Below are 24,784 nucleotides of genomic sequence, written 5' to 3' on the forward strand. Positions count from 1 at the left end.
GAGAAGAATATCAGGTACAGGTGGTTGATGTGTATGGTTCAACATGGTCTCTGCAGGCACATATGTGTAAGGTGAACCGTGTGTATGTGCTGGAAAGTCTTAAGTATGTGATAAATGGGTTTATGCACGCAAGCTTATTTATTTATTGCACTTCTATACCGCTCCCATAGCCAGGGCTCTCTGGGCGGTTTACAGAAGCTTGAGATAAGCTGTGACATCCTGTCTCTGCCTCTGCTTTACTCGGTAAATACAGACATCCTGTCTTCGCTTCCCTTTGTCTTGTAAACACAAATAAAGTAAAGGATGTTGGGAGAAGGAGAGGAAATTGAGTTGAGAGGTTACACAGGCGCTGTTGCAATGTGCCACGTTGGCAGTCATAACGTTTTGTTCTTCCTTTCTTCCTTCCTACAAATATACAAGTGTTTCCTCCCCCAGTCCGAGAGGGTGGTCTGTAGTAGACTCCGATTATCATGTCCTTTTTATTCCTTGCCCCGTTAATTTTAATCCAGATGCTCCCGATGGGGCTCCCAGGCTCATCTGCCTGTATTTTTGTGCAGGGATAGGTATTTTTAACATATAGTGCAACTCCGCCTCCCTTTCTATTCCTTCTGTTCTTTTTGAACAAGTTATATCCTTCAATTGCTATATTATTCCAGTCATGGGAGTCATCCCACCAAGTTTCAGTTATACCTATCAAGTCGTATTTGCCTTCATGTATTAAGAATTCAAGTTCATTCTGTTTGTTTCGCATACTCTGGGCATTAGTATATAGACATCGAAGACCATGTGCTTTATATTCTGGCTTTGTTCCTACATTGTTGAGGACACTATTTGGGAGCACTATTGGAGCTGTTCTCTGTGTTATGGTGCATGGGCCTTCATCCATTGTTGCCTTGAAGTTTACATCTCCCGTCCCCGTAAGATTCAGTTTAAAGCCCTCCTGATCAAGTTCTTCATGCTGTGGCCAAACACATTCTTTGCAGCCCTTGTGAGGTGCAACCCATCCCTTGCCAGCAGTCCATCTTCCAAGTAGCATAGCCCGAGCCCCCGGAATCCAAAACTCTCACGCCGGCACCACCTTAGCCAGTCGTTCACCCGGAGTATTTTTCTTTCCCTTTCTAGTCCTCTTCCGAGAAGTGGAAGAATGGATGAGAAAACTATCTGGGCCCCAAAGTTCTTGAGTTTCCTTCCCAGAGCTTCAAAGTCTGACATGATTTCTTCATAGCTCCGCTTGGCGACATCATTTGTTCCCACATGGATGAAAAGAAAAGGGTATGTGTCCATGGGCTTTATGAGCTTCGGTAACTCTTTAGTCACATCTCTAATCTGTGCTCCAGGGAGTCCATGGGTCTTCACGACATACTTGGGTTTCAATCCCACGCAGCAGGGAGTCTCCTACAACGACTACTCTTCTTTTCTTGGTTGACTGATCTTCTGCCTCTTGTTCACTGTTGCATGGTGCAGGGCTCATACTTGGTCCCTAAAATTCCCTAAATTAAAACAAAGCCCCTAAAAGTCCCTAAAGTACCTAAAAATGGGTATATGAATTTTATTTGAATAATTTATGTAATTTTTTATGATTTTCAGTATAATTTTTTAGGCAAGTTGCAGCAATTCAGGCCCGATGTCTTTAAAAATTTGTAAGTTTCAACCTTTCGTCCCGTTTACGACGTTTTATTTCACAGTTTTTTGAATGTTTTCTTGCGGCAGCATGTTGACTAATTTTTTGAAAACCTTTGGTAACATTTATTTTAGAGTCATAAACAATACATAACACTTCAGTGTCACATATAATTTTTGCCCATGTCCCGATTTGATGTCCAAGTTAATCCTTTTGTAGCAACCCTTCTTTACTAGGACGGCACTTCCCCATTTAACAAAGTTAAATTTCTGGCTTTTTTTTTTTTTTGGTATCTTCTCCAAGCACCTATAACAAAAATCAACAACAATCTTAGCGCTTCAATAACCTAACAGTCTCTGGATTTGAGTGTCATTTTTGTTGTTTCCATAGTTTTTATGAGGTTTTATGACCATTATTTTAGTCCCTTTTTTTGACCTGAAAGTATCCTAAAGTCCCTAAAATAGACCTGAATGGTCCCTAAAAGGTCCCTAAAATAGACCTGAATGAGCCCTGCATGGTGTCCCCTGTAATTCTTCCTCTGCAGACTGTCCTCCAGTCTCATCCTCCAGTAGCTTAAAGCGGTTGCTTAACTCTAATGCTTCCACTGGTGCAGAATGTCTTCTAGTTCTTCTGTTCCTAACTCATAGAATCATAGAACCATAGAATAGTAGAGTTGGAAGGGGCCTACAAGGCCATCGAGTCCAACCCCCTGCTCAATGCAGGAATCCACCCTAAAGCATCCCTGACAGATGGTTGTCCAGCTGCCTCTTGAATGCCTCTAGTGTGGGAGAGCCCACAACCTCCCTAGGTAGCTGATTCCATTGTCGCACTGCTCTAACAGTCAGGAAGTTTTTCCTGATGTCCAGCCGGAATCTGGCTTCCTTTAACTTGAGCCCGTTATTCCGTGTCCTGCACTCTGGGAGGATCAAGAAGAGATCCTGGCCCTCCTCTGTGTGACAACCTTTTAAGTATTTGAAGAGTGCTATTTGAACTGTCACTCTTTTCCAGGGAGTTTCCTCTTCAATGGCTTTCCTCACCTCAGCATTCTCCTGCTTCAGCTGGCTGTTGCTTTTCAATCTCTTGTGCTTCTTGTTGCTGTTGCAGTTCCACTGTTTTGTCTAAGAACTCCTCGTTTTCTCTTATTCCTTGGAGGGTGGACACTTGACACTCAAGTCCTCTCACTTTTTCTTCCAGTAGTGCAACAGCTTGCACTTGTTGCAGGTGTACGCCATGTCGATCTCAGGCAGGAACACAAACATTGCACACACTTTGCAGGTCACCACCACTAGAGACTCCTTTCTGTCCATATCGTCTATTTCTGTTTTGTCTCTTCCTTTCCGATTATAGTGGAATTGCCTGTGCTTTGTCCTGTCCTCTCTGAAGGTGCACAACAAGGTCCCCTACTATAGGAGTATGAATTAAGAGAAGATTTTTTTTTGTTAGGGACCTCCCCCTTGACCTCCCCTGCCAGACTCCCCCTGTCAAACTCCTGTTTGCTCCTCTTGTTCGGTCGCTCTGATTGCTCTCTCTCTGAGGGCTGGTTTCCATTTGTAGCTCCTAGTCCAGTTGAGGCAGCTCTCTTCTCTGCTTCTGCTCAGCGTGGAGTCAGGAAACAGAATGTTAGCCTAGGCATTGGGATATACAATTGTAATTTCTGTCTCTGCATCACCCAGTTTGTAGAGTTTTTTTCTCATCTGCCTGTAACCAGGGCAGCTCCACTTCGAAATGCACAGCCTTTGAGAATTTTTGTGAACCGCCCAGAGAGCTAGTTTTTGTGAACCGCCCAGAGAGCTCCGGCTATTGGGTGGTATAGAAATGTAATAAATAAATAAATAAGGGTACCCCATCCAAATTTTATGTGCACCAACTATGGGCCCAGATCCACCATATTTGTCAAGAGACTAGATATTTAGTGACAGAAACTGGATGCATAAATGAATGTTTAAAATTCAATTTGTGTCTTATTTATTTGTATATGTTATATATGTATGTATGTATATGTGTGAAAGTGTAGTGGGGGATTAGAAAATGAGGGTACAGGTATAATGAGGATAAATTGAGCATGTTTAACTGTAAGGTACAATGCTTGATAAATGTTGAAAGGCGAAAATGGACATCATACAGTTCTTGAGAATGGAAAGGACGTGGCTCTTACAAAGTAATGCCTAGTGCAGGGATGGGCAACTGCCAAAATCCATTGGTCGCCAAATACTACTACTACTACTACTACTAATAATAATAATAATAATAATAATAATAATAATAGTGTTTTGCATTTAAAGCAAGGAAGGCCAGGGGCTTGCACATTGTTGGGAAACGCAATCATGCTTCCTGGAGGATTCCAGGGATGTGTTTCTGCTTCCCAGCATGCTGCACATGCCCCATGTGCCTTGTTTTAAAAGGAAATCACGGGCAAGGGGCTTTACTGCTGCCCACAAAAAGAGTTGGGGCGGATTCATCCCAGAGGTCCCATGTTGCTTACTCTGATAGAGAAGGAAGTTTCATAGCTGGTTCATAGCAGAGCTTGACAGAAACCATCAAACAGGAAATGTGCTGTTTCTTCTCAGGGTTATCATGACAAAGATAAAGATAGACATGAAATTGGTTTCCCAGGTCAAAGGCTGGGTGGGATTATTATTATTATTATTATTATTATTATTATTATTTATTTATTTATATAGCACCATCAATGTACATGGTGCTGTACAGAGTAAAACAGTAAATAGCAAGGCCCTGCCGCATAGGCTTACAATCTAATAAAATCATAGTAGAACAATAAGGAGGGGAAGAGAATGCCAACAGGCACAGGGTAGGGTAAGCAGGCACAGGGTAGGGTAAGCAGGCACAGGGTAGGGTAAAACTAACAGTATAAAGTCCGCACAACATCAAGTTTTAAAAGCTTTAGGAAAAAGAAAAGTTTTTAGTTGAGCTTTAAAAGCTGCGATTGAACTTGTAGTTCTCAAATGTTCTGGAAGAGCGTTCCAGGCGTAAGGGGCAGCAGAAGAAAATGGACGAAGCCGAGCAAGGGAAGTAGAGGCCCTTGGGCAGGCGAGAAACATGGCATCAGAGGAGCGAAGAGCACGAGCGGGGCAATAGTGTGAGATGAGAGAGGAGAGATAGGAAGGAGCTAGACCGTGAAAAGCTTTGAAGGTTAACAGGAGAAGTTTATATTGGATTCTGAAGTGAATTGGAAGCCAATGAAGAGATTTCAGAAGCGGTGTAACATGGTCAGAGCGGCGAGCCAAGAAGATGATCTTTGCGGCAGAGTGGTGAACAGAAACCAACGGACTGATGTGAGAAGAAGGAAGGCCAGAGAGAAGAAGGTTGCAGTAGTCCAACCGTGAAATAACCAGCGCATGAACAAGCGTCTTGGCAGAAGAGACAGACAAAAATGATCGAATCCTGGCAATATTATACAGGAAAAAACAACAAGATTTAGCTACTGCCTCAATATGAGGAATAAAGGAGAGCGAGGAGTCAAATATAAAGCCAAGGCTACGAGCTTCCTTGACCGGAGTAAGCGTAACATCATTGACAGTAAGAGAGAAAGAGAGATGAGGAGAAGGTTTAGGAGGAAAAACAAGCAATTCAGTCTTTGCCATGTTAAGTTTCAAACGACGATGAAGCAGCCAAGCTGAGATATCTGAAAGACATGCCGAGATACGATCGTGAACATCAGGAGAAAGTTCCGGAGATGACAGATATAGTTGTGTATCATCGGCGTACAGATGATATTGGAGGCCATGAGATTGAATAAGCTTGCCCAAGGGCAACATGTATAAGGAAAACAACAATGGGCCAAGCACTGAGCCTTGCGGAACCCCTACTGAAAGGGGAAAGGAGGAAGACGAGCTGCCATTAGCCGACACGCTGAAAGAGCAACCCGCTAGATAGGAGGCAAACCAGTTATAGACAGAGCCACAAAATCCAAGGTCATGAAGGGAATCTAAGAGAAGATCATGATCAACCGTGTCAAAGGCTGCAGTTAGATCAAGGCGAATAAGAACGGAATAATGGCCTTTAGACTTGGCAGTAAGGAGATCATTGGTGATCTTAGTAAGGGCTGTTTCGGTGGAATGCAGAGGACAGAATCCAGATTGAAAAGGATCCAAAGCAGAGTTACTAGAAAGAAAGTCAAGACAGCGAGAGCAGACCGCACGCTCCAGGATCTTTGAAACAAACGGCAACAAAGAGACAGGTCGGTAGTTAGACAGAGATAGCCTATCAAGAGTAGGTTTCTTGAGAATGGGAGAGACTGTAGCATGTTTAAAAGCAGAAGGAAATGAACCAGAGGACAGAGAAAGATTAATAATATGAAGCAAGGAAGGGAGGATAGCAGGAATAAGATTAATAAAGACGCGAGAAGGAATCGGATCACGAGAACAAGTGGAAGGCTTTGAAGAGCGCAGTATTGTAGACAGTTCATCCGCTGAGACCGAAGGAAACGCAGAGAAATTTGCAGGAGGAACTGAGAGATGAGGAACAGGAACTGGAAGAGGAGCAGAGCTGGCCAGATAAAATGCTTCATTCCCTTGAGGCCAAAATGACTTATCAGGAAAGCAGAGGGATTTGTGGATGAGGACTTTGGTGGTGTGACAGTGGTATACCACTCCCAGGATGACTGTTCCTCTGCTGTCCTTTAGAATGGAGGCCTAAGGGATGGAGGACATCACTCTGAGGAAGACCAAAGTGTTCCCTTACAGGGGACCCATTCCTTGGTGTGAGATCTGATATCCTCTTGTGGCATGTTTATGCCTCGGATGAGGAAGCATGTGTGCTCTTAGTAGTGGGCAAATCAATCATTACAAATAGGGAGGGATGATTCTGTGATAGGCATGCCTACTGCACGGTAACTTGCATATCTGATGGAAAGGTAGCAGGCATCATGCTTCATCTAGATAGCCTCATAGATAGTGTTGGCAAGGAGTCAGGTGCTGTGATGGACATTGGCACTTGTAATTATGGTATCGTCCATTGAAATGTCTTTCCAAGTTGTCAATCCAACACAAAGCTGACTTTTTGCTAGAGTTCGCTTTGAGAAGAACCACTTGGAGCAGTGGGTATTTCCAAACATGCTATTTCAAGTGTGTGTGTCCAGATTCTGGAAATTCATCTTCACAAACCCCTGATTAATCCATGTTGTTGGATTTTGCCTTTGGGTCATTGTTTTCTGGTTCCAAGAGTTCATGTTGGGATGAACAACAGGATGAAATTTAATAGGGATAAATGCCAAGTTCTACATTTAGGAAATAGAAACCAAAGGCACAGTTACAAGATGGGGATACTTGGCTCAGCAGTACTACAAATGAGAAGGATCTTGGAATTGTTGTAGATTGCAAGCTGAATATGAGCCAACAGTGCGATATGGCTGCAAGAAAGGCCAATGCTATTTTGGACTGCATTAATAGAAGTATAGCTTCTAAATCACGTGAGGTACTGGGGGGGATCTACACTACTGCTTTAAAGCGCTTTATAACAGTTTTGACAACTGTTGGAACCCAGGACACACTGCATATACAGGTTTCAAAACATTTTCAAAGTGCTTTAAAGCGCTTTAAAAGCAGTAGTGTAGATCGCCCCCTAGTTCCTCTCTATTCGGCCCTAGTTAGGCCTCATCTAGACTATTGCGTCCAGTTCTGGGCTCCACAATTCAAGAAGGATGCAGACAAGCTGGAGTGTGTTCAGAGGAGGGCAACCAGGATGATCAAGGGTCTGGAAACAAAGGCCTATGAAGAGAGACTGAAAGAACTGGGCATGTTTAGCCTGGAGAAGAGAAGATTGAGGGGAGACATGATAGCACTCTTCAAATACTTCAAAGGTTGTCACACAGAGGAGGGCCAGGATCTCTTCTCGATCCTCCCAGAGTGCAGGACACGGAATAACAGGCTCCAGTTAAAGGAAGCCAGATTCCAGCTGGAACTCAGGAAAAACTTCCTGACTGTTAGAGCAGTACAACAATGGAATCAGTTACTTAGGGAGGTTGTGGGCTCTCCCACACTAGAGGCCTTCAAGAGGCAGCTGGACAACCATCTATCAGGGATGCTTTAGGGTGGATTCCTGCATTGAGCAAGGGGTTGGACTCGATGGCCTTGTAGGCCCCTTCCAACTCTGCTATTCTATGATTCTATGATTTTTCTGGTATATCACCTGCTTCAATGCTGTAAGCTGTGACAAAAAGGTTTAAAACCATTTCTTTCTGTTTTAGATCTTTTTCTTTTCCACTATGTTGTTTAATATCCACATATTATCTGTAGCCTTGGAGTGATGTGCCATCAATATGTGGATGATACCCAGCTCTAGGGCACTTTGTCATCTAACACCAAGGAAGCAATAAATGCCCTTGAACATTGCCTGAGCACAATAATGACCTGGATAAAGGAGAAAAAGCAAAAATTAAATCCTATGAGAGATCCTAGACTATCAGGCTGAGAGGGGATTTAAATCTGGGTCTCAGGTACTAGTTTGGCACTCAAACCACTACACTAAACTGGCTCTCAAAACTGTACTTTTCTAGCTAAGGAGTGGGTTTTGCTGAAATATGTCTTGCAGCATATTTGATTCTACTCTGCACCAAAGTAATGAAAATACTGAAGTACATGTTACCAAATTGTTGTTTTTAGAGAATGTTGGGATAGGTGTCTGTTGACGGATCTTCTTAGCAGAAAAGGTGTCATGCCCTGCATGGAACCGGAGTCGGGAGATGAGGGGGAGTTGGCAGAGGCTGGACCCAGTACAGTGGGGCCTGGCTCAGGAGAGGAGAATGGACTGGCAGAGGCTGTGGCAGAGCCTCAGGGAGAGGAGCCACGGCCAGCAGGAACCTCTGCCAGCTCTGAGGGCCTGATGCCAGCAAAGACTCTGGAAGAGCAGCAGGGATCTGAGGAGGAGACGGAGAAGCCCGGTTTCAGCCAGTTCCGGGCGGAGAAGGCCACCCGACGCAGGTCTAGCCGTCTCCAGCAGAAACGCCAAGCAATCAGAGACCAGCTGCGGAACGCTGACTCAGCACTCTGACTGAGGATAAAAGAGCAGCCGGGAGCCCTGCCAAATTGTCAGAGATTATCTGAGCTTTCTGGCGAAAGCCTCGGTTCCTGCATCTCGTGACCTCGTGCCTTGCTCCCTGACTCCTGGTTCCTGATTCCGGCATTGACTCCTGGACCCCGTGACCACGCCTTGCTTCTCTGGACTCCTGATTGACCACGGACTGGTTAGTGACTACGCTTGCCTGTTATTGCCCCCTGGACTTTTGGACTGTTGTTTGGACTTTGCTGAATGCTGGCTGCACTGACCCTGGACTGGACTCTCGACTACCTGCTTTACTAATTCCCTAGACTTTGGACTGGACATTGACTTCTCTGTAAGCTTGAATCCTGATCTGCAACGTCCTTTTGCCTTTACGTTCACAGCTCCGTTTGTACTGCTTCCCTGAACTGTTTGCATACTGCAATAAACTCATCTGTTGCTTGGTTACCCGCTGGTCTAATCTGTCTTTGTCAAGCCATTTGGCAGCTTTCCCGGACAGAATAATCTCTGACCTGGCTGACAAAGATAAGGGCAATGGAAGAATTACTAGCAAAAAACCAGCAACTGGAGACTCTTGTTATGCAGTTACAGACCGCCGTCGCTGTATTACAAACGCAACCAGCCCAACCCCCGCCCCCCCCTCGAAGGAATAAATGTTTGGCAGCCCTACCTGAGAAATTTTCTGGCAAACCGCAGGAGCTGGAAGGCTTTTTGGCCCAGTGCCGGCTGCATTTCCAACTCAGGCCAGAGGATTTCCCTACAGACACTCAGAAAGTGGCGTTTGTCATCAGCCTCCTGTCTGGACCAGCGCAGCGATGGGCCACTCCGTATCTGCTCCAAGACCACCCGTTCCTGAACCAGCTGGACAATTTTTTAAAAGAGATGTTGGCTACCTGGGGAGATCCAGTTAAGGTGGAAACAGCAGAAAGGCTCATCCAGCACCTGCACCAGGGAAAGGGCTCCGTGAGGGAGTACACCACGGAGTTCCGCCTCATCGCTCAGGACCTCACCTGGAACGATAGCGCCCTCCAAGCCCAGTATAGATATGGACTCTCAGACGCTATCCTCGATGAATTGGCCCGAGCTGCTCCACCTGGGTCTTTGGCTCTGCTCATGGAACAGGCGGCACGGATTGATGGCAGGCTGCATGCCCGCAGGCTAGCCCGCTTACAGAACCCTCCCAGGTCAGAAGGGTGGGCTTTGGGGAGACATGCAGCTGCTCCAGAGACATCCATAGCCTCGCCCAAGGTGCCTGTACCTAGCCCACCAGAGGAGCCGATGCAGCTGGGAGGAGCACGTCCACGTCTGTCAGCAGCAGAAAAAGAGCGAAGGAGGGCAGGGGGCCTTTGCCTTTACTGTGGGCAGGGGGGCCATTTTGCCCGTGTGTGTCCTCTCAAGCAGCGAGGGGCCTCCTTGCCGGGAAACGGACCCTCCCAGGCTTAGTTGGGGTTAAAAGCCTGGGAGAACCGGCTTTAGCCACTACCCCACCCCAGTCAGAACCCCGAAGGGATCCCTTGCTGGTCACAGCTACCCTTAGGGGACGGGAGGGCCCGGTGATGTCAGTAGGGGCCATGATTGACTCTGGGGCGTCCAACAGCTTTATGGACCTGGGGTTTGCCACCCAGCATCAGGTGCCGTTGCAGCAATTGGAAGAACCCCGGCCGGTGGAGACTATTGACGGACGGCTCCTAAAGTCAGGCCCCGTGACCCAACAGACGGAGGTGCTGACTATGGAGATTCAGGGCCATGTGGAACAGGTCCAGTTTTTCGTGGCCGCTGTCCCACACTTCCCGTTGGTTCTTGGGATGCCCTGGCTGACCCAGCACGACCCTTGTATATCATGGGCTCGGAGGGAAGTGCTGTTTGCCTCACCCTACTGTCAGGAGCACTGCTGGCCCGAACGGATCCCTGCCGCCCCAGAAACACCCCCCCAAGAACCTGCGGGCAGCCTACCCGCAAAATATCAGGAATTTGCGGGAGTCTTCAACAAAAAAGAAGCTGAGCGACTGCCTCCACACCGGACATATGATTGTGCCATAGACTTAGTCCCAGGAGCCCCTATACCGGTGGGGCGCCTATATTCATTGTCGGAACCGGAACTGGCCACCCTAAGGGAATTTTTGGAGTCCAACTTGAGGAAGGGCTTCATTCGTCCATCCACGTCGCCTGCAGGGGCCCCGGTCCTCTTTGTGAAGAAGAAGAACACTACTGAACTCAGGCTCTGCAATGATTACAGAGCTCTGAACAGAATTACCATCCGCAACCGGTACCCGCTACCCTTAATCCCGGAATTGTTGGAACGTCTTCGTCATGCTCGGGTTTTTACGAAGCTGGATTTAAGGGGAGCCTATAACTTGGTGCGCATCCGACCCGGGGATGAGTGGAAGACTGCCTTCATGACCAGATACGGCCAGTACGAGTACACGGTCATGCCGTTCGGCCTGTGCAACGCCCCAGCCGTGTTTCAGCACTTCGTGAACGATGTGTTCCGGGACTACTTGGATCGGTTCGTAATAATTTATCTGGACGATTTTTTGATCTATTCCCCGAACCAGACCATCCACGACGTCCATGTGAAGGCAGTGCTTCGGAGGCTCCAAGAACACCACCTCTATGCAAAATTAGAAAAATGCGAATTCGATTTGACGGAGGTGGAATTTTTGGGGTACCGGATCTCGGCAAGAGGGGTGGAGATGGACCAAGCAAAGGTGGAGGCGGTGTTATCCTGGCAGCCTCCGAGGAACAGGAAGGAGGTTCAGAGGTTCTTAGGATTCGCAAATTTTTATCGGAGATTCATTCCCGACTTTGCAACCCTCGCTGAGCCTATCACCCAGTTGCTCCGGGGTAAGGCCCCGTTCCAGTGGACTATGAGCACCCAGCAGGCCTTTGAGAAACTGAAAACTAAGTTTACCTCGTCTCCAATTCTACAGCATCCCGATCCTCGGACCCCTTTCATAGTTGAGACAGACGCCTCGGATGTTGCTATCGGAGCAGTGCTGCTGCAGCCAAACAAGGAGACATCTCGGTTGTCGCCTTGTGCCTTTTACTCCAGACAGCTCACGCCCCCAGAACGTAACTACACCATCTGGGAGAAGGAGCTGCTGGCCATTAAGGCAGCCTTTGAGGCATGGCGGCATTTGCTGGAGGGAGCAGTACACCCGGTGGAGGTGAGAACGGACCATCGTAATCTGGAGTATTTGCAGACTGCACGAAAATTGACGCAGCGTCAGAAGCGATGGTCCTTGTTCTTTGTCCGGTTTAACTTTAAGCTGAAGTACATCCCACGCTCCCAGAATCGCCAAGCGGATGCGTTATCCCGGAAGCCTGAATATGCGACACAGCCTGGGGAAGAAAAGAGGTCAACAATTCTGCGTCCAGAACATTTTGCGGCTGCCCCAGTAGGATCCCCCTTGATCGAGCAAATTCGGGACCTCCAGGGGCGGGACTCTTTGGTGGCAGCACACGCCAGGGATGACCCACCAACTCCGTTCGCCATGAAGGACGGCCTTCTGTATCACCGTGGCCGTCTTTATGTACCAGGGGGGCCTTGTCGGGATTCGGTGCTTAGCCTGTGCCACGATTCAAAACTTTGGGTTTTGCAAAACGCTGCATCTCCTGACACGTGAATTTTGGTGGCCTCGGGTCCGAGCGGATGTGGGCCGCTATGTGCAAAGTTGCCCAGTCTGTCACAGAGCAAAGGATTTGCGGGGGCGGCCGGCAGGGTTACTGCACCCCTTGGCGACTCCTTCAGGTCCTTGGCGGGTGATCTCAATGGATTTTATAACGGACCTTCCTCTGTCTGCAGGCCATACCACCATCTTCGTGGTAGTAGATTTATTTTCAAAGATGGCCCATTTTGTACCTTGCATAGGGATGCCCACGGCAAAAGAAACGGCGAGGCTCTTTGTAAATCAAGTGTTCAGGTACCATGGCCTCCCAGAGGGAATAGTCTCAGACCGTGGAGTGCAGTTTACGGCCAGGTTCTGGAAGAGTCTCCTCCAGCTGTTAGATATCAAGGCCCACATGTCGTCAGCATACCATCCTCAGACGGACGGTCAGACGGAGCGAACGAACGGCACACTGGAGCAGTACTTACGCTGCTATACAAACTATCAGCAGGATGACTGGGCGGAGTTGCTCCCCTTGGCGGAGTTCGCATATAACAACTCGGTCCATGCCTCCACCCAGCAGACCCCTTTTTTCACGACAGGGGGGTTTCATCCTCGATGGTTTCCAGCAGTCGTTCCTTCTTCGGCGGTTCCTGCAGCAGACCAGTGGTTGCGGGAATTACAGGCAGCTCGGGCATTGCTTCAAGAGCAGTTGGAGGTCGCTAAAGAAGCATATAAGGCCGGGGCGGATCGGAAGCGACAGGAGGGACCTCCCTTAAAGGTGGGGGACCGAGTCTGGCTGTCGACCCGAAATCTGCCTCTGCAACGCCCGTGTCGGAAGCTGGACGCTCGGTTTATAGGGCCGTACCTAATAACCGCAGAGGTCAACCCAGTGGCATTCAGATTACAGCTGCCTCGAACCTTACGGATACACCCAGTCTTCCACCGATCCTTGTTAGTCCCGGCGACTGGGGTGCGACCGGATTCAGGGGCGGGGCCTCCTCCTGCTCCGGTACTCGTAGATGGGGAAGAGGAATTTGAGGTGGCACAGGTGTTGGACTCCCGAAGATACCGTGGTCGACTCCAATATCTGATCGACTGGGTGGGCTATGGTCCTGAGGAGAGATCGTGGGAACCAGCTTCAGAGGTCCACGCTCCCATCTTGGTTCGCGACTTCCACCGCAGGTATCCCCGGAAGCCGGGCCCTCAGGGTTCGGGGGAAGGGGATAATGGAGGGGGGAGTAGTGTCATGCCCTGCATGGAACCGGAGTCGGGAGATGAGGGGGAGTTGGCAGAGGCTGGACCCAGTACAGTGGGGCCTGGCTCAGGAGAGGAGAATGGACTGGCAGAGGCTGTGGCAGAGCCTCAGGGAGAGGAGCCACGGCCAGCAGGAACCTCTGCCAGCTCTGAGGGCCTGATGCCAGCAAAGACTCTGGAAGAGCAGCAGGGATCTGAGGAGGAGACGGAGAAGCCCGGTTTCAGCCAGTTCCGGGCGGAGAAGGCCACCCGACGCAGGTCTAGCCGTCTCCAGCAGAAACGCCAAGCAATCAGAGACCAGCTGCGGAACGCTGACTCAGCACTCTGACTGAGGATAAAAGAGCAGCCGGGAGCCCTGCCAAATTGTCAGAGATTATCTGAGCTTTCTGGCGAAAGCCTCGGTTCCTGCATCTCGTGACCTCGTGCCTTGCTCCCTGACTCCTGGTTCCTGATTCCGGCATTGACTCCTGGACCCCGTGACCACGCCTTGCTTCTCTGGACTCCTGATTGACCACGGACTGGTTAGTGACTACGCTTGCCTGTTATTGCCCCCTGGACTTTTGGACTGTTGTTTGGACTTTGCTGAATGCTGGCTGCACTGACCCTGGACTGGACTCTCGACTACCTGCTTTACTAATTCCCTAGACTTTGGACTGGACATTGACTTCTCTGTAAGCTTGAATCCTGATCTGCAACGTCCTTTTGCCTTTACGTTCACAGCTCCGTTTGTACTGCTTCCCTGAACTGTTTGCATACTGCAATAAACTCATCTGTTGCTTGGTTACCCGCTGGTCTAATCTGTCTTTGTCAAGCCATTTGGCAGCTTTCCCGGACAAAAGGTTTGTACACTCTCTTGGGATTTTTTTTCATTTCTGGATCTGGATTGAGTTTCCCATAGAGCCCTGTTGGTGTTTTTTTAAAAAATAGATGCGCAGAGAATATTGAAATCTGTATATGTGTCAGGCGCATTCTGGAACATATTTGACTTGGGTAGACATCCCCATTCTGTTACATGAGTTTGTATCTGCCATTTTCTAAGGTGTCTGACACAAATGGGGATATAGAAGAACTCATGAACAAATGCATGTCGAAAGCTCATTTTGGTGGCAAAATATAAAGATTTTTAAGTCAAGATGGTCATAATGCCTATTGCTTGCCACTGTTACCACCAGTACAGTCTAATGATAAAAATGCTGGACTAGGAGCAGGAAGACCTGGATTCAAGTCTCTGCTCAACTATGACGCTCACTGGACTTCCTGGCATGTACCACTTTTCAAAAACATAGAGCATCTACCTGAAGGAACCATCAATATGCCTTAAGGACTGCCAGAATACCAGGTGTCTCATCTCAAACTAGATGGTTAGAGGGGTTCATGGGGGTATAACACAGTGGTAGAATGATTTGACCCCAAAAATGGACACTAAAAATAAGATGTTATAACAGTTCCAGGGAGCATAGGCACACATTCTGTACTGTTCACGAAGTATTCCTAAAATTCAAGAAATGTTGCCACACACACTCCAAGTCCAATCCTGCATTGAAAATGTATGATGAGCCAGGTATGCTGTATAGAACAGGGATTTGAAAAGAGGAAAAGGCAATAGAACAGTGAGGGTGTACGAATTGGGTAAGTTAGGGTGGATTCCTGCACTGAACAGGGAGTTGGACTCGATGTCCTTATATACCCCTTCCAACTCTACTATTCTATGATTCTAGAACTAGAAGCCTAGAAACACAGCAGACAACTGCAGATTTTAAAACTCTCCACAACTACAAGGGATCCAGCTGGTGAACAGAAGCGTAAAAGATTGAGGAACAGTTTTCATTTTCAGTATCTGGAGGGAAGGGATAATCTAAGATGGGAATTTTGGGTGATATTTACTAGGCTCTCAGAGTCTGCCCGACCAGTTGGACTTCGAACATCTTTTAAAAATGGTTCTCTATTTCAGTTGCAATATTTGGTTCCCAAGTGACCCGTCCTATAAACAAAACTGTCTGTGTACATGCTTATTGTTGCCAGGGAGTCTTGTGCTTGCTCTGACCTTCTCTAACACAACACACACAACTAATGTACAGGATTTGTTCTTTGCTTATACTTGTGTAGTTTTGAGACACACCAGTTGAAGACTCACTTTTCCTGTGGAGAAAAAGACAATGAACAATCAAGATCTGATCATTTTGAATGTGGGAGGACTGAAATTCACAACATTGCCTTCTACACTACAGCGATTCCCTGAATCTAGATTGGCAAGGATGCTAGATGGCAAGGACTCTGAATTTAAGTTGATGAATGGCCAGTTCTTTGTGGACCGCGATGGAGTCCTGTTCAGCTATATTCTGGACATCTTAAGAACACTCCAGCTTTCCCTGCCCAGTGACTTAGAATCATAGAATCATAGAATAGCAGAGTTGGAAGGGGCCTACAAGGCCATCGAGTCCAACCCCCTGCTCAATGCAGGAATCCACCCTAAAGCATCCCTGACAGATGGTTGTCCAGCTGCCTCTTGAATGCCTCTAGTGTGGGAGAGCCCACAACCTCCCTAGGTAGCTGATTCCACCGTCGCACTGCTCTAACAGTCAGGAAGTTTTTCCTGATGTCCAGCCGGAATCTGGCTTCCTTTAACTTGAGTCCATTATTCCGTGTCCTGCACTCTGGGAGGATCGAGAAGAGATCCTGGCCCTCCTCTGTGTGACAACCTTTTAAGTATTTGAAGAGTGTTTGAAGAGACTACCGGAGGCTGCAGAGAGAGGCTGACTTCTATGAACTCTATGCTGTGGCTGACCTTCTGCGTCAAGAACATTTGTTGAAGCCAAAACCAGAGATCTTGGAAATACGATTCTTGCTCCAAGAAATGCAGGCTTTTTTCAGGGTATTTGGCTCTTGCAGCATCACTGTTGGTGGACTGGCAGGACGGATTACTGTCTTTGCGGAACAGCTTGTGGGAACAACCTGGAAAAATCATAATGTCCCTTCTCAGAAATCACTAATTCCCCTTTCTTTGGAAAGGCCTTCCCATCATGATTTTCTTTTCCAGTGTGGCACTGACTACAGCGATCAGCATGTAGCAAGGTATTTTAAAACCCTTTCTGGCTATCAAAGGTATTATATGATTTGAACAGCATATGTATCTGGACATAGTGGGCATTACGGAAACCTGGTGGAATGGAGAGAACTAGTGAGTTTATTTATTTATTTGTTTATTTATTGCATTTCTTTGCCGCCCAATAGATATAAACTTTATAGGAAGGACAGGGAAGGGTGTAATAGAGGAGGTGTAGCTCTGTACATCAAAGAGGACACAGTGTGAAGCAGTCTAGAAAATCTAAAAGGGCCAGACTCTTGCACAGAAGCTCCAAAAGTAGTTCAGTACTTAGGACATGCTATCATCCCTGAGACACTCATGGTGAACTTGAGATGGAAAATGAAATCAGGGAGGCAGCCAAATGAGGAAATGTTGTAATAATGTGTGACTTCTATTACCCCCTACATTGACTGGATAAAGGCATGTTCCAGTAACAACAAAGAGATTAAATTTCTCAGTACCCTAAACATCTGTGCCCTAAAATCGTTGGTTAGAGAATCGCCAAACGGGAGGCGATCCTGGTGTTGCTCAGGACCTAATGTAAGATGGAGGTTAATTAAAATCACAATACTAGTTGCTCAAGTAAAATAGATACCACAGGTTAGGAAAGGTAGTACCAATCCCAAGTGGTCTCAGCATGGTTAACAAACCTGTAGACAAAGGTTGGAGTCAACCCAACCTTCCTGCAAGGTAGGCCCCGGAACAAACGTCCTGTCTTCCCCGGCCACCCCTCGCCCTAGCCCTCTTCCCAACCGGGACGAGCCAGAGATTCCTTGAATAAAAACACGCACACTCAGCTAAGGGCCAAAACAAGTTTAATACCATTCAGCTAAAACTAACACGTAAGGTTTTGGCTGGAGGTAGTAGCAGCAAAGGGGGGAGGGAAAAAGGAAAGGAAGGGAAGGAGAGGGAATCAAAGGAAAGACGAAAAAGGGGCAATTTACAAGGAGCCAGGGCTCCATCTAAAACTTTCAAACACACAACCCACCCCCAGCCATAAAAGTGGCTAGCCTTGTCTCAGGAAATCCAGACACTTAAAAAATAAACAAAAGACCCGAGCTTGCTCCGAGCAGCCCATTCGTGCGACTTGAACCTACGGGTTATTCCACCAAGCCAGAACAGAAGATGAGCATCCCAAACTCTTTTTATCCCTTTTTGGACTTTAGGGTCCCATGACCTCCCCGAACCAACCCCAGCTCTGCCTGGCTCCTAACAACCCTCCTCACGTAGGGAGGGCTTCACCTTCTTTCTCACAACTGAACCGAATTATCTTAACGACCAGGGAGATAACCTGCAGGTGAGAGGCCCAGTCTGACCTTGGAGTCTCGGCGCCAAGAGCTTCACACTCCCACTTACACTTCACATACCATCATAGCTACTTAACACATACCAGAACAGATACAGAACAAAGAACAATACAATTAAAGAGCCAGTACAGCCAGCAATGCCCCATGTCTTTCACAAAACCATGTCAAAGAAGTTATTAGGGAAAAGAAGGTTTCCTTCAGAAAGTGGAATGAAGTCAAAGGAAGAGAACAAAAAGTAACATTGACTTGCACAAAGGAGATGCAAGCAGACAGTAAGAGATGCAGAAAAGCATTTTAAGCACCTTGAAATCAATGCAGTGATTACTAGAAGCCAACATGGATTTGTCAGGAACAAGTCCTGTCAGACTAATTTGATCTCATTTTTTGATAAGGTAACCTCCCTTGTGGACCGTGGGAATGCTGTGGATGTCATATATCTTGACTTCAGCAAAGCTTTTGACAAAGTACCACATGACATTCTGATTAACAAACTAGCTAAAAGTGGGCTAGATGGAACAACTCTTAGGTGGATTCACAGTTGGCTACAGAATCGGACTCAAAGAGTACTTATCAATGGAACCTTCTCAAACTGGGGAGAGGCAACGAGTGGGGTACCGCAGGGCTCAGTCTTGGGCCCAGTGCTCTTCAACATTTTTATTAATGATTTGGATGAGGAGGTGCAGGGAACGCTGATCAAATTTGCAGATGACACAAAATTGGGTGGGATAGCTAATACCCTGGAAGACAGAAACAAACGTCAAAGTGATCTTGATAGGCTGGAGTGCTGGGCTGAAAACAACAGAATGAAATTTAATAGGGATAAATGCCAAGTTCTACATCTAGGAAATAGAAACCAAATGCACAGTTACAAGATGGGGGATACTTGGCTCAGCAATAGTACAAACGAGAAGGATCTTGGAATTGTTGTAGATCACAAGCTGAATATGAGCCAACAGTGTGATACTTTTCTTTTTGCTAAAGCTTTTAAAACTTGATTTTGTTCTGACTTTTATACTGTTAGTTTTACTCTACCCTGTGCCTGTTTGGTGCATTCTCTTCCCCTCTTTATTGTTTTATTATGATTTTATTAGAATGTAAGCCTATGCGGCAGGGTCTTGCTATTTTATTGTTTTACTCTGTACAGCACCATGTACATTGATGGTGCTATATAAATAAATAATAATAATAATATGGCTGCAAGAAAGGCAAATGCTATTTTGGGCTGCATTAATAGAAGTATAGCTTCCAAATCACGTGAGGTACTGGTTCCTCTCTATTCAGCCCTGGTTAGGCCTCATCTAGAGTATTGCGTCCAGTTCAGGGCTCCACAATTCAAGAAGGACACAGACAAGCTGGAGCGTGTTCAGAGGAGGGCAACCAGGATGATCAAGGGTCTGGAAACAAAGGCCTATGAAGAGAGACTGAAAGAACTGGGCATGTTTAGCCTGGAGAAGAGAAGATTGAGGGGAGACATGATAGCACTCTTCAAATACTTGAAAGGTTGTCACACAGAGGAGGGCCAGGATCTCTTCTCCATCATCCCAGAGTGCAGGACACGGAATAACGGGTTCAAGTTACAGGAAGTCAGATTCCGGCTGGACATCAGGAAAAACTTCCTGACTGTTAGAGCAGTACGACAATGGAATCAATTACCTAGGGAGGTTGTGGGCTCTCCCACACTAGAGGCCTTCAAGAGGCAGCTGGACAACCATCTGTCAGGGATGCTTTAGGGTGGATTCCTGCATTGAGCAGGGGGTTGGACTCGATGGCCTTGTGGGTCCCTTCCAACTCTGCTATTCTATGATTCTATGAAGGGCCAACAACATTAAGGCTAACAATAAAGAATTCTTTAAATAGATCAGAAGCAGGAAATCATCCAATGGTCCAACTGTAATTAAGGAGGATAAGGAGATTGCAGAGAAGCTGAATGAATTCTTTTCATCTGTCTTCACTGCAGAAGATGTACAAAAATACCTGCGCCTGAATTGTGAAGAGCTACAAAGGAATCTCTCCAAGCTGGGAGAGTGGGTATCCAAATGACAGATGCGGTTCATTGTAAGCAAGTGTAAGGTGATGCATGTTCGGGCAAAAAAATGCAACTTCAAGAATAACCTAAAGGGATCTGAGCTGGCGGTGACCGAACAAGAAAGAGATCTTGGGATTGTGGTGGAGAGATGGATGAAAATGTCCGCCCACTGTGCGGCTGCTGTAAAAAAAGGCAAACTCCAGGTTAGGCATTATAAGAAAAGGAATTGAGAATAAAACAGCCAGTATCATACTGCCCTTATACAAATCTATGATGCAACCTGTCATGCCCTGCATGGACATAGAGGAAGGGGATGAGGAAGTGGAGGAACCTGAACCCAGTGCCCAGGAGCCCAGCCCAGGGAGCGTGGAGTCTGGGCTGGCAGAGTCGCCTGCAGGGCTTCCTGCAGAGCCAGAAGGAGAAGAGCCAGGCACAAGCATGCCAGCAGGGACCTCTGCCAATTCAGACAGCCCTGATGAAGGGACGAGCGTGCCCGCTCCATCGTTTTGGCAGCAGCGCGCGGAGAAGGAATGTAGGCGGCGCTCCCACAGGCTTTATCTGAAACGCCGAGCAATTGGGGAACAGCTGGGGGAGAGTTACTCAGCATAAATACGCGGCTGAAAGCCAAGGAACTTTGTCAGAGGTTAACTGAGTTTCCTGGCGAAAGCTTCGGTTCCTGAATCTCTTGACGCTGTGCCTTGCGTCTTGATTCCTGCTTCCTGCCGTGACTCCGGACTGGTTCGTGACCACATCTCTCTGTTCCTGACTCCTGCATTGACCTTGGACTGTATTGTGACACCGTTTGCCTGCTCTTACCCTGTTGGACCCTTGGACTGCTGTTTGGACTTCGCTGACTGCTGGTTGTGCTGACCCTGGACTGAACCCTCGACTACACTGCCTGCCAAAGCCCTGGACCTTGGACTTGCCACAAACTACTCTCCCTGTCGTAAGCTTGGACCCTGTGTCTTGCCTTCATCCCCCCTTTTACTCCCATCCCTTTCCTACCTACTCTGCGGGGCTTCCAGCCTCTAGCACACTGCTGGGTTTCTAAATAAACGTGCGTTTAACCATCTGTGAGCATTCTGTCGTTATCTTGTCAGCCCTTGGGCAGCTTTCCCGGACACAACCACACTTAGAATACTGTGTACAGTTCTGGTCACCACACCTGAAAAAGGATATTATAGAGCTGGAAAAAGCGCAGAGAAGGGCAACTAAAATGATTAAGGGGCTGGAGCATCTCCCCTATGCGGGAAGGTTACATCAACTGGGATTGTTTAGCTTTGAGAAAAGGAGGCTAAGGGGAGAGATGATAGAGGTGTACAAAATTATGCATGGTATGGAGAATGTAGACAGGGAAACATTTTTCTCCCTCTCTCAAAATACTAGAACCTGGGTTCATCCCATGAAGCTGGTGGGAGATCCAGGACAAATAAAAGGAAGTACTTTATCACACAAATAAGAATGACAAAAGATGAAGTTCTCGAATGTACTGACAAATTGAAAGCTAATAAATCACTAGCCCAGATAGTATCCATCGTACAGTTCTTAAAGGACTCAATTGTAAAATTGTTGATCTAAGAAAAATATGTAATGCCCCTAAGATCAGCCTCTGTACCAGAGGTCTGGGGAACAACCAATGTAATGCCAGCTTTTAAAAAGAAATTGGGGGTGGGGGCGGGGGAGGAATCCAGGAAATTAGCTTAACATTTGTTCCTGGTAAATTGGTTGAAAGCATATAGAAGGACAAGCCCTGCTGAAAAAGAATCAACATGGCTTCCACAAAGGACTGTTTCACTGATCTTTGAGAGTGGCAATAAACATGTAGACGGGGTGAGCGCAAATTTAGCAGTCGTAGAATAAAAGGAGAGGCTCTTTTATGGATCAGTAACTGGTTAAAGAATAGAAAACTGAGAGTAGGAATAAATGGTAAATTCTCCCAATGGAGGGATGTAAGCAGTGGGAAACCATAGGGGTTATATTGGGATCAGTGCTTTTCAATTTGTTCAGAAATGATCTGGAATTAGGTGGCCACGTTTGCTGATGACACTTTACATTTAAGCTAATGGGATCTGAGCTAGCACTGACTTTCCAAGAAAGAGATCTTGAGATTGTAGTGGACAGCTCAATGAAAATGTCAACCCAGTGTGTTGCTGCTTTGAAAAAGATAAATTCCATGTTAGGTATTATTAGGAAAGGAATCAAAAATAAAATTGCCAGAATCCTATTGCCTGTGTATAAATCTATGGTGTGACCACATTTCAAATACTGTGTACAGTTCTGGTTCCCATATCTTAAAAAGGATATATGTTAGAGTTGGACAATGTAAGAAAAGGGCAACTAAAATGATCAAGGAGTTGTAGCAATTCCCCTATGAGGGAAGGTTACAACAGGGGGGATGTTTAGCTTAGAAGAAAGTTGAGTAAGGAGAGACAAGAGCAACACTATGATGTGGAGAAAATGGTTCAGCATACATTTTCCTCCATCATAATACTAGAACCTCGGGGTCATCTCATGAAGCTGATTGTGGGAGATTCTGGACAGCTAAAAGTCAGTATTTCACAAAGCACATACCGTATTTCTTCGATTCTAAGACACACTTTCCTCCCCCCCCATATAAACATCTCTAAAAACGGGGTGCATCTTAGAATCACGGGTGCATTAATTATTTCTTAGAATCAAAGCTTTTTTTCTGTTGGTGGTACTGAAATTAGTGTGCGTCTTACAATCGATGGCGTCTTAGAATCGAAGAAATACGGTAGTGAAACAATAGAATTTGCTGCCACAGGATGTAGTGAAGGCCACCAATTTAGATGGCTTTAAAAGGGCATTAGATAAATTAATGAAAGATTAGCCTTTCAGTGGCTGCTGTATCAGTATCAGAGGCAATATGTCTATGCTTGGTGCTTGGTGCTATTGCACTTGTGGGTTTTCAACAAGAAGCTGGTTGGCCATTGTGTGAACAGACATTTGGTTTAATCCAATATGGTTCTTATATTCTTACCTTGCCATTTCCATACTGCCTCCTTCCACTCCTAAATGTTAGGCCTATCAAAACTAGTATACTGGTCCATAGCCTAGGGGGCTGGTATACTAACCAAACATTCTTTTTTTCTTTCGTGTGGTGTGTGTGTGAAGAACAAAACCTGCAAAATAAACTCTATGCTTTTGGACTTCAATAAGAGTTTGAGCTAATTTCCATTTTAGAAGTAGTGATTCCCCACTTCATTACAGCACAGCACATATGTCTTCTGTGGTAAAGATCCCTCTCATCCTGCATTCATTGTTAGGTGTGTGTATGAGTGAATGAATAAATGAGAAAGAGAGAGATTCAAGTCAGTATTGTGGCGAGGGGGACAGAATCCTTTTCTCATGGAATTTTCCCAATGAAAACTGCCTCCTGTAGCTGCCACTTGCTTTTTTTATAAATGTTTACAAATGTTGTATAACTTTTATTTTTTTAGAGAGCCAGTGTGGTGTAGTGGCGAACGTGTCGGACTGGGAGTTGGGAGATCTGGGTTCTAGTCCTCACTCAGCCATGGAAACCCACTGGGTGACTTTGGGCCAGTCAGACTCTCAGCCCAACCTACCTCACAGGGTTGTTGTGAGGATAACATGGAGAGGAGGAGGATTACGTACGCTGCCTTGGGTTCCTTGGAGGAAAAAAGGTGGGATATAAATGTAATAAATAAAAAACATCGGTGCCCTTGATGTTCCAGTGACATATTTTTAGGTGGTGTTTCTCAGGATTGGAACTTGCTTACTTCAGAAATCCAACAATATCTGCACATCTTCTACAAGCATCTTTTATTTGGTAAAGCAATTAGTGCTGACTTTTTAATATTTATATATTTTTATAATATGCTTCTAATATCTTATTTTCTTCCTTTAAGCTTCAGAAATAGGAATAGTTAAAAATTCAACACAATGCAAATGCATCAGAATTCTGTGTAAAATCTATTAACACTAACAACATTTTTTCATGTCCCCACCCCCAGGTATGTTTCTATAAAACTTGATCAGAAGAAACTGTTTAGTGGAGCTAATGTTCTAGGCCTGCTGGTTGACATTTTGCTCAAAGAAGGATTTCATTTAGTAAGCACCAGAACAGTCTCAACTGAAGAAAAAAAATGAGTGTTATTGTTTTGAAAGAAGGAGGCAGCTAGATGCCTTTACCATCAGTACCACCCAAATGCAGCGAAGCACCAGTGCACCACGAACGAAGCCGGTCCAGATGCACAAATCAAAATGAATAATGTCTCTATATGCTAAGAATAATTGCATGACGTATAAAAACAGCAGCTATAATGCAATAGAAGAACACACTATTTTGTTGTCAATTTGCTGCTTTTATTGGACTTTTGTAAGTGAAGTAAAAAAGTTATGGTCCTCTAGATGTTCCTGGATGCCAACTCCCATCAACTCCAGCCAGCATGACCAATGGTCAGAGACAACAAAAGTTGAATTTCAGCAATATCTGGAGAGCCACACGTTCCCCCACCTGCAGTAAATGGAGGGCTAAGGGGGAAGTACATTCAGACAGTTTGCCCCTGAGTTCAAGATTTTTCTTTCACAAGTAACCAGGGCAGGGGGCAAAGCAGGATGGAAACTGTAATGGTAACTTTTTGCCCTCTTCTATGGTCCCAGTAGGGCCACTGCAGCTGCTATTAGCATGAGCTCCAGTCTCCATCCTGCTCCTCCCCAGAATCTTGTACTCAAGAGCAAACCATATGAATATCAGCCCATGTAAACCCTTAGTTTATTGATTTATGCAAACTAGAAATGCAAATATAAAATTTTATATTGCACCAATTCAAAATTTAGGTTTCTACCTATTATTTTTATTTGCTTTTTGCCACATGCTAC

The 24,784-nt window shown here is 46.1% G+C and overlaps 1 protein-coding gene across 1 annotated transcript; it reads left to right on the plus strand.

Annotated features, from left to right (window-relative positions):
• The first annotated feature begins 1,041 nt into the window (after positions 1–1,041).
• Positions 1,042–24,784, plus strand: KCNRG (potassium channel regulator). The gene is given in 5 exon segments (XM_063115906.1): positions 1,042–1,272; positions 15,610–15,913; positions 16,231–16,575; positions 23,917–24,034; positions 24,036–24,784. Coding segments are annotated over 4 exon segments (852 nt in total). The 5' UTR covers positions 1,042–1,272; positions 15,610–15,659; the 3' UTR covers positions 24,171–24,784.

Source organism: Elgaria multicarinata, chromosome 2 (assembly GCF_023053635.1).
Source record: "Elgaria multicarinata webbii isolate HBS135686 ecotype San Diego chromosome 2, rElgMul1.1.pri, whole genome shotgun sequence".
Taxonomy (NCBI): domain Eukaryota; kingdom Metazoa; phylum Chordata; class Lepidosauria; order Squamata; family Anguidae; genus Elgaria; species Elgaria multicarinata.